The sequence below is a fragment of the Chinchilla lanigera genome, unplaced genomic scaffold (genome assembly GCF_000276665.1).
Source record: "Chinchilla lanigera isolate Chin_1 unplaced genomic scaffold, ChiLan1.0 scaffold00110, whole genome shotgun sequence".
Lineage (NCBI taxonomy): Eukaryota > Metazoa > Chordata > Mammalia > Rodentia > Chinchillidae > Chinchilla > Chinchilla lanigera.
This window is the reverse complement of record NW_004955511.1, coordinates 5,572,555-5,582,311: the sequence shown is the minus strand read 5'-3', so window position 1 is coordinate 5,582,311 and position 9,757 is coordinate 5,572,555. Positions and strand designations below refer to the sequence as shown.

Genomic DNA, 9,757 nt, shown 5'->3' with positions numbered 1-9,757 from the left:
CGGCCCCTACTGCGCGGCCCCGCTCTACGGCGCGCTCCTGCTGACCGCGCTGGCCGCCAGCTCCGCGCGCGTGAACCTCGCTGCCTTCGGGGCCGACCAGGTGAGTGCCGGGCGGGCCTGCGCACTAACCAGACCCGTGGCCAGGACCGTGGGCAGGCCAACGGTGGCCTCCCCTGGGCCTGCCCAGGATCCACGGCGTTCAGCATCCGTGGTAGTGCTGCGCCCATTTTACAGATAAGGAGCCTGAGGTCTCCAGGGTTCATCAGCCGGGCCCTCCCTCCCCATGGCCTTGAGGGCCCTCGGGGTCTCTAATAGAAGGCAATTTATGGGTGATCATTTTACACCGGGACAGGGAGTCAAATATTTGACTTTTTCCCAACGCAACTACAGAAAATAAAGCTGGGTGCAGCCTGCGTGAGGGAGCTGTGCGCCTCTACACAAGACAGCCATGGACGGGAGGGCGGGGCTGGCTCTGAGGCCTGGGGTACTGACAGGGGCTGCTCTGGCTGGACAGCTGGCCCTGGTCCTCGCTGCTTCTTAGAAATGCAGCTACCCAGCTGTGCCGACGTGCTGAGCCGAATCTGAACTCGGCCGGGGTGTGGGGAGGGGGCCCCGGGCCGCCGACCAGGGCCAGCGCAGCTGAGGGGTGCGGATCCCAGTCGCAGCGCTGACTGGCCCTTCTGCCCTTGCTGGGGCCTGAGACATACTTCGTTGTCGCTAGGTCAGAGCCCGCTGCCGGGGCCGTGCGCAGAACCCCCTGCACCGCCCCGGCCGGCCGACCTCCTCTGGCCGGGCTGTAACCGTGGGCAGGCACTGCGCGGCCACACAGTTCTAGGTGTGTGGAGGAAACTCCCCGCCGGATTCTCGATGGTCCTTAAGTAGCGTGCACACATCATGGCTAATCGTGCGGCACACACCCGGGGTCTTCACTGCCCTCCTTCCTGATTATAGAAGTAACTCATAGCGCAGGTTGCTCAGCGAAAGACAAAGGTAAATCAACCAGCAGTGACCACAGAGACCTTCGGGTCAGGTGCTGTGTGACTGCTTGGTAACAGTAAGAGAGCAGCGTGTGCCGCGGGCGAGGGAAGACAGCCGTGCCCGCGTGTTACGTGACTCTGAAGAGAGGGGTTCTCCCTTCCGCCCACTGGCCAGGCGTGTTGTCTCTGCTTCGAGGTCAGGGTTGGGAAAGTGCCCGCCGGCCCAGGCCCTAGGAAGTGGCCCTGTGGGAGGCGGCGCGGGCACGGACGCAGAGTGACCCTGGACCTCCCTGTCGCTCCCTCTGGCAGGTGAGGGATCTGGGCCGCGACGCCACCCGCCGCTTCTTCAACTGGTTCTACTGGAGCGTGAACGTGGGGGCCGTGTTTGCGCTGCTGGTGGTGGCCTTCGTCCAGCAGAACATCGACTTCCTGCTGGGCTACAGCCTCCCGCTGGGCTGTGTGTCCCTGGCCTTCTTCATCTTCCTCTTCGCCACCCCGGCTTTCATCTCCAAGCCCCCCATGGGCAGCCAGGTGTCCTCCATGCTCAAGCTCGCTCTCCGGGGCTGCTGCCCCTGGCTGCGGCGACCACGCTCCGCCAGGTGAGGGGGCCGCGCGCCTCCGGGGGTGTGCGATCCGGCTTGGCTGAGGGCCACCTGCACGGTCGTGTGCCTCCTGGCCAGGGCCCTCACTGCTGGTGGAGTTACTGGGGATGCTCCGGCTAGAGAAACCGCCGTCGTCTCGACAGCGACAGCGGAGGCCCTGTGGGAGCCGTGGTGCTGGCGCCACCGTGAAGATGAACCCTGGTGACAGGAGTGTCAGTGGCCGCAGAGACAGTGACGTGGATGTGACGGTCCCAGCACGGGCCTGGAGACAGAATGTGGATGATCCTGCCCTGCCCAGTGGTTGGTGAACGTAGGACACGGTGCCCCACCCACCAGCTGGCATCGGAGGGGGGAGCGTCCCAGCGCTCCACATTCGCTCTGTGAAACTGTCCCCGGGCCTGGGACAGGTGCAGCTCCTGTCAGCAGGATCTGGTGGAAAACGTGAAGCGCTTGCTCCCCAGCCCTGCGTTTGCTGGAGCACTGCAGTGCCGAGGCAGCTGGGCTTTTATCGTCTGCCGCAGCCTAGCAAGGCGCACAACTTGCTGGCTCCCCGGCCACCTTTCTGCCCCCCAGTTCTGGGGGTGCCGGGCTTCAGGGCGGACCTGCTCCTGTCTCCAGGCCGCACGCAGTCACCGGGTCCTGAGGCCCCAGACATCCTCGCCCTGGGCTGGCAGTTGAAGGTGGCTTCTCGCTCACCTTGCCTGTCCACTGGAGCCCTGTCCCCTTCATGTGGCCTTCTGACCTGAGCCTCTCAGAGAATGAGGTCCGCATTGTGAGAGGAGAGGGCATTCTAAGAACAAGTGTCCCACGGACAGGAAGCCAAAGCTGCGGTCTGCCGCGTCAGGGAGTGGGAAGTCCGGCACGCCACTTCTGCCTCCTCCAGGGGCTAAAGAGTCTCAGGCTGGCCTGGAACCCACGGGTGCTGGAGGGCTGGCACGCACGCTGGCATGGCGGCTGTCTTGTCTCAGAGGGTGACTGTGCAAGGCTCTGGGACAGGAAGGGAGCAGAAACTGTCAGGGCCAAGGGCAAAGGGTCAAGGCTGCAGTGGTGGCCGGTGTTTCCAGTCTCCCAGGCATTCCTCCCGCCCCTGCTGCCCCTCCTCTTTTCGAGGAATGAGAGGGCTCCTAAGGCCGTCCAGGATGGAGACCGTGGTGTATGGAGTCCGTGGTGGCCTCCCTGTTCCCATGGCAAAGTGAGGCCACCCCCTCAAGTCCCAAAGACTGCTCCCCAAAGTCTCCGGTCTCACTTCCCCAGGACCCAAAGGGACCACAACCCCCCAGTGACTTCCCTCCTAGCTGGGACACAACACCCGACACCTCCAGATTAAAGGAGGAGGGTTCATTTTGCCTCATGGTTTGTAGAATTTCAGTCCATGGTCAGCGGGCTCCAAGGCAGGGCGGCAGCGCACAAGGGCCTGGTGGAGGGAAAGAGCTTACAGCCTGGTGACAGCAAGCGCGGAGGAAGGGAGGAGCCACAGGAAGGTGAACCCTTCCAGTCTCCCTCCCAGGGACTGCATCTGCCAGCCAGGCCCTGCCTCCCGGCCGCAAGGCAGTGACGGCCACAGCGAGTGGTGTGCTTGGGCGGAGGACTAAGGGACAATGGTGGCAGTGAAGCAGCAGCCCTGGGATGGGGGTGATGACATCTGCTGTCCCTGTGGCCCCACAGGCACCCCCAAGGTGTCCATCTGCTGCCTGACCAGAGGGTTCCCCAGCCCGGTCCTTCCCCGCAGGAAGACGTTGCCAACTTCCAGGTGCTGGTGAAGATCCTGCCCGTCATGGCGACCCTGGTGCCCTACTGGATGGTGTACTTCCAGGTGCGCAGGCAGGGGCACGGGCAGCGCGGGGAGCAGCTGCTACGTCCCAGTGGCGCTGGGGGGCTGGAGCGGGCCCGGCCCAGCTGCTTTGCAGAGACTCCCGTCCCCCTGGTCCTCAGTGTCCCGTGTGGACAGCAGGTGGCTCAGACACTTGGTGCTGTGCTCCCAGGAGCCGCAGCTGCAGCCCGCAGGCAGGCCACGCAGGCCCAGTCTGCTGCTGGGCGGGGTATGACGTGTCCGTGACAGCCCAGGGACGCGGGGTCGACGCTGACACCCTTCCCTGCTGGCTGGGAGGTGGGGGGTTCCCCGGACGACGCCTCCTGCCGGCCCCCCAGGGCGTTCCAGACCCCTCCCCTGTCAGTGACCACCTGTGCCCCACGGGGCACAACATGGTTCTGTGTCAGGAGATAGCGCTGTGGGGACGGCCACGCCAGTATCTTCCCGCCTTGGCAAGCATGCTGCGCCTGGCCCTGGACACACCAGCTGTGCGGCTCTCGGATGTCGCAGCCCGAAGCCCCGAGGAGGAGGGGGCAGGAGTGGCCTGGGAGGGGACGGCTACCGCCCGGCACCTGGCTGCTGCGGCGGGTCGCCTCCTCTCTGGCCCGCTCAGCCTGTCCTCCCTCGGCAGATGCAGTCCACCTACGTCCTGCAAGGCCTGCGTCTGCACATCCCCAGGCTCTTCCCCACCAGCCCCACCAACACGTCCGCGGTCCTGAGGGCCTGGGCCAGCGACTACACGGTGAGCAAAGCTGCTCGGCCTCCCCAGCTGCCGGCTGCGGGGCTTGGGAACCGCCCCAAAGGAGGGCGGGCGAGCGGCGCCATACCCAAGCATCCCACCAAGACACTTGACCACCCAAGGGCACCTGGGCAGCCCCATGGCGCCACATGGCTCTGGGCAGCCTTGCGTCTGTCTGTCCCTCACACAGCCCATGCAGGCTCCTGCTTAGCCCATCCGGGCCCTGGATGCCCGGATCTCTTCCTTCTGCAGGACCTTCCTAAACCAGCTCCTTGGCCCTGCAGTCTCCTAAAATCAGACCTTAGGGCTGGCAGACAGATGACACTGCCACGATGGTCCCGCCTGTGCAGACATTACTAATCAATCATAATGTGGTTATGCTGAGCCACTATCAATCCATAGGAGGCAGGAAGCACCAATTGCCACACAGTCAGACCCACGTCCTGGTCGCACCGCCGAGGAGTGTGGACTCCAGAGTGGGGAGGGCATGACTCCAGGTCCCCGTGGACATTCTGGGGTCGGATCTCAGGAGCCCAACCCCAGCTCCTGGCTCCTCCCATGCAGATCCCGGAAGCCTGGCTCCTGCTGGCCAATGTGGTGGCCGTGCTCATCCTGGTCCCCCTGAAGGACCACCTGCTGGACCCCCTGCTGCTACGCTGCCAGCTGCTCCCCTCGGCCCTGCAGAAGATGGCCCTGGGCATGTTCTTCGGCTTCACCTCTGTCGTCGTTGCAGGTGCGTGCTGGGCCGGGACCTGGCCTTGGGGTGGGGCGCCCTGCTGCGGGCCGATCGTGGCCAGCATTCCCTCTACCCATGGGTACCAGCCTTGGTAGATCCTTAGAGACGGGCGTGAGTGTCTCACGTGTGCTGGAATGAACTTCCCAGAGGTGCAGGGCTCCAGGATGATGGGAACTTAAACACCTCCCTGCCTGCTCCCCCCTCCAAAGGATCTGAAGCCGTTTGTGTGGGAAAGGGGCCCGGGCTGCGGGGCGGCCAGCGGCAGAGCAGCTGCCGAGCGGGTGCCAGGCCCAGGGTTCTGTCCCCAGTGCCGCAGAAACAAATGATAACGTGTGACCGGAGGACTCAGCTAGCAGAGCGTTCACGGCCCTGCACGGACCCGAGCCCTTCTTGCTTAATAGCACTCTGGTCCCGAGGTTGGTCCTCAGGTTTCTGCATCTGGCTTTCCGGCAGGGGCAGCGAGCCCCTTGCACCCGAGTGGGCCGTGCCGTGCCCTCGTGGGACAGGCTAAAAGACGAAGCCTGTAGGACAGGGACGGGCCTGGGTCACAGGAGGGGGCGCAGCTCGGGGAGGAGGGGTGTGCTGGGCCAGTCCTCCTCCGCCTGTGCTTCTGTGCACGCTGTCCTGAAGCAGAGGTCACGAAGCGTGGAAAGCAGCCAGCTTGGAGAGCACCCTGCGGCTCAGATCGGCCCCAGATGTGTGACTTGGGGCTCGCTGCCCCCCTAAACGTCACTTATCTGCAAGAACGCCATCAAAGGCTCCCACTGGTGAGAGCTGCTGCTGAGTTCTGGGCTCGCTGGCAGCAAGGCAAAGAGGGAGGAGCTGGAGCCCAAATCTTGACCCCACAGTCCTGGCCGGGACTCCCCGCACCCGCCGCCTGGCCGGTCACTAGCTACTCAGCAGCACTTGCCGAGCGCTGCGCCCTGCGGTGGGCTGAGCTGCTCAGGGCGGGAGAGCCCTGAGGTTGCCTTTGCTCTCCCCCCAGGGGTCCTGGAGACGGAGCGCTTGCGGTATGTCCACCGCAACGAGACCGTGCCCCAGGTGATCGGGAAGGACCTGCACTGGGCCGCGCCACTGTCCATCTGGTGGCAGATCCCCCAGTACCTGCTCATCGGCATCAGTGAGATCTTTGCCAGCATCCCAGGTACCCGGTCCAGCTGGCAGCTCCTGCACCAGTGCGTGGGGAGCAGTCACCCAAGGGACCGACGAGCACCAGGCCCCTGGCCACAGCGGACTTGGGGAGACAAGGGCTCCCCACCCACCTCCCCACATCCCTAGGAGGTGACCGCCCGCCATGTCTTTGCAGTTGCTATTCCCTCCACCAGGCCAAAGGTCACCTCCCCCTGCCCCGTCACTGCCAAGCTCCGGGTCAAGGCCCTGGGCCAAGGGTGCCCCTGTGTCTTCTAACGCAATGTCTGCCCACCCCACAGCCTAGAGCTAGAGCTGCACACTGGGGACATAAAGATAAACCGGCCCCGTGGCCAGGGACACAGCTGCAAACCACCCCGGTCAGGGCTGCACAGGGGCCTCGGGTGGGAAGAAGCTGGGCGGGGCGGGAGGCAGAACCCAGCAGGCGAGCAGGGACCTTGGGGACAGGGTAGGATCGCCATGAGCTGTGGTGAGCCAGGGGCAGGGCTGGAGGATGGGCAGGGGTCCCACGGGCCTCGCCTGATCTTCGGGTTTCGAGGACAAGTGCCTCCCTCAGCTCAGAGCATCTGGCCAGGAAAGAGCCCCACCAGAGACATCCAGTGATGTCCTGGCACGCTGCGGCCGGGCTGGGCAGGAAGTGACCAGGAGAGGGGTGTGGCCCAAGCAGAGAAGACACTAAGACTTGAGGTGGACGCAGAGGACTCGGCAGTGACACGCGGGTGGGCAGAGGGTGGGGAGCAGGACAGCGCCAGCTGTGAGCCCAGAAGCCGGAGCAGGGACTGGGTGGGCAGAGCTCTGGGGCAAGGTGTGGGGCGGCAGGGCGGGGCTGAGCCCTGAGTCGCCCTCCCCCCACAGGCCTGGAGTTTGCCTATGGGGCAGCGCCGCGCACCATGCAGAGCGCCATCCTCGGCATCTTCTTCTGCCTGTCGGGCCTGGGCTCGCTGCTGGGCTCCGGCCTCGTGGCTGTGCTGTCCCTGCCGGGGGGCTGGATGTACTGCCCCACGGACGCTGGTGAGCATGGCCCGGGAGTGCCTGAACGGCTGGGTGGTGCTGTGCTCTACTCTGGACACGGTGAGCTAGGGGGCTGGACGGGGGTACTGGGCTGGAGCCCCAGCCGGCATCGCCCGTAGTGTGGCCACCCCTGCCCGGCCCACGTGCTTAGCAGTCAAAACGGAAGCACGGAGCTCTGTGGCCAAGCAGTCACTGTAGTCAGTGTCCAGCCTCAGACGCACAGGGCGTCGGGGCCGGGCCCCAGAGCCCGCACACGAGGCTCTCTGCCCGCTCAGTGCCCTTGGGCCCCGGCCCTGAGCCCTGCCTGACCCACTCGTCTGCCCCAGGGAACGGCCGCAGCTGCCGCATGGACCTCTACTTCTTCCTGCTGGCCGGCATCCAGGCTGTCACGGCTGCGCTGTTCATCTGGATCGCGCAGCGCTACGAGAGCACACGGCAGGGCTCGGCCCCTCGGCCAGGCCCACCCACGCCAGGGCTCACCTCGCCCCCGCGCACCCGCACCCGGGACACAGATAGCAGCAGGGCCAGCCCGCGTGGCACCTTCTGAGTTTATTCTGGACCCAACGTGGAACGCGTTGGTTCCCATAAATAAGGGAGCCCTTCCTAGACTGTGGTCCATGCAAGGGCTGGGGCAGGGGACCGGGCAGGGGTGTGGGTCAACAAGCACCAGAGGATGCGAGGGGGCAGGCAGGAGGCTCCTGGGACCCCACACCACAGTGGGCTGCAGGCCCCACGGGGGGACGCGGGCCTGGCTGGCCGGGACGGTCAGGAGCTGCCCCGGATGCGCTCCATGTAATTGCGGAGCTCCTCGGGGTCCTTCAGCCCCATGTCCTCGCACACCCAGCGGATGTCCTCCTCGCCTGCCACCAGGATGGACTGCACCGCGGCGGGCTCCTCAGGCAGCTGGGCCGGGGGCACGGGAGCGAACGTCACAAACTCCACACGCTTACGCCGTCCGCCCGCTTCCTTGCGGGCCAGGGTGCTGGAAGGGCCCGGGAGGTCCCCAGGCAGCCCAGGGACAGGGGCCTGGGCCTCCCCTCCTGCCCCACTTCCACAGGGGCAGCCGCCCTCCCCCCTGGGCAGCTCGGGGGCCCCGCGGTCCAGCTGGCGGCTCAGCTCTTCCTGGTCGGTGCCCAGCCACACCCAGTTGTGGGGCTGGGGTGAGGCGGGGTCAGCCGCACTGTCAGGGGGCTCCTTGCGCTGGTAGCGCAGCACAAAGACCACACCGTTGACCAGGAAGATGAGGATGGCCAAGCAGAAGATGCCCAGCAGGGCGTACATGCCCAGCTCCAGCTCTGTGACGCGCTGAGGGGCTGGCACCATCTCTTCCTCTTCCTCCTCCTCGGCCTCCTCCTTGGCCTCTCGGGCCTCTTCTGCCCGCTCGAACTTGCTTCTCACACCCACGCCGCCCTCTGCCTGCCGCTCACCCCCCACGCTGGCCTCGGTGGCCAGTGGGCTCCGCGCCGGGCTTGCTGGGAGGGTGGGTGCAGGCGTGGGTGTGGGGGGCAGCCCCAGCCAGGCGGTGCCAGAGGCCAGGGGCACCCGATGGCGGCCGCGGCGGCAGGGCTCAGGCGGGTGCAGAGCCACGTGCAGGGGCAGCGCCTCAGTGCCCACCCCGCTCACCACCACCCCGAGCTGGGCACCCTGCTCCGTGGCAGGCAGGACGGCACTGGGCTCCTCAGCCGAGACGGACAGCCCCAGATCACGGCGGTCGTAGAGCTCGGCGGGGGCCGTGGTGTGGTCGGAGAAGGACAGCCACAGGGAGAGGGCCACCTCCTGCGGGACACGGACACAGGCAGACACGCGAGGGCACGCACACATGCACAGGAGACCACTCCCACAGAGACAGGCCACACGGACGGAGGAGAGCAGAGAGGAAACGGACACAGGCGAGGACAGGACACGGGGAGAGAGGGACGCCTGTCAATCACCGGTCTGCCGCCGGCCGGGCTCAGTCGCCGGGTCCTCAGTCAGAGCACCTGAGCCACCTCCCACCGCCACAGCAGGCACCGATCCCCTCCCGCTGCGGGGCTCGCCCTCCCTCCCAGGACTGGCGCTCCTTTCGGAAGCCCTCGGGTGAAGGCCGGGTACCAGGACCCCTGCCTCCCGCCCACTCTCCTTCAGCTGGGGTGGACCTCACCCCCCGGCCCACAACCGTCACCTGCTTCGGGGTGGGAAGGGCTGACTGTGCCCAGCAGGTGGCCGTGACCTCCCCAGGGTGGGCGCTACCCCGGCTCAGGGCCAGCGAGATGCCCATCACAGGCTGCACCCGCAGCTCCAGCACAGACACCTTGTCGTCTGTCACGGCCAGCGCCTGCTCCCCCAGGATGGCATTGGACAGCGGGGACCGCACCTGGGGGGACGGAGGAGATGGGGTGCCTGCTCCCCGCCTCCACCCCTACCCCATGCCCCGTTCTCACCTGGGCCCAGGCCCGCCACACCCGGCTCTGCACACCTGGGGTCCCTGCCTGCGGACAACCCAGCCGGGCTACCCGTATACCTGAAGCCACAGCAGGCTCCTCCTGCACCTTCACACCCACCACGCGTGTGCACGCTGGGGAGGGGACCCTATGCGCTCTAGGGTGTGGCCTGCCCTCCCACCCCGCTCACCTCGATGGCCGTGACACCTGGCTCCCGGCCCACGAGCACGCGGCCGCCCTCCAGCGAGGCCACGCGCGGGTCCTGCACGCGGGCGTGCAGCGCCACCAGATGGGTCACGTCCAGCAGCCAGTC

At 66.5% G+C, this 9,757-nt stretch overlaps 2 protein-coding genes across 5 annotated transcripts in view; one reads left to right on the top strand and one right to left on the bottom strand.

The window, feature by feature from the left end:
• Slc15a3 (solute carrier family 15 (oligopeptide transporter), member 3) overlaps positions 1-7,626 on the top strand; it is a gene marked incomplete in the record, with an annotated part of 8,307 nt that extends 681 nt beyond the window's left edge. Inside the window, 8 exon segments of the mRNA XM_005408288.2 lie at positions 1-100; positions 1,287-1,576; positions 3,245-3,392; positions 4,021-4,131; positions 4,693-4,861; positions 5,850-6,008; positions 6,869-7,024; positions 7,351-7,626. Of these exon segments, the coding sequence (XP_005408345.2) occupies positions 1-100; positions 1,287-1,576; positions 3,245-3,392; positions 4,021-4,131; positions 4,693-4,861; positions 5,850-6,008; positions 6,869-7,024; positions 7,351-7,571 (1,354 nt within the window).
• Tmem132a (transmembrane protein 132A) overlaps positions 7,553-9,757 on the bottom strand; it is a gene marked incomplete at its 5' end in the record, with an annotated part of 7,347 nt that continues 5,142 nt past the window's right edge. For all 4 annotated transcript variants that reach the window (XM_013506452.1, XM_013506453.1, XM_013506454.1 and 1 more), the window contains 3 exon segments: positions 7,553-8,800; positions 9,186-9,377; positions 9,635-9,757. In XM_013506452.1, coding sequence (XP_013361906.1) covers positions 7,790-8,800; positions 9,186-9,377; positions 9,635-9,757 — 1,326 coding nt within the window.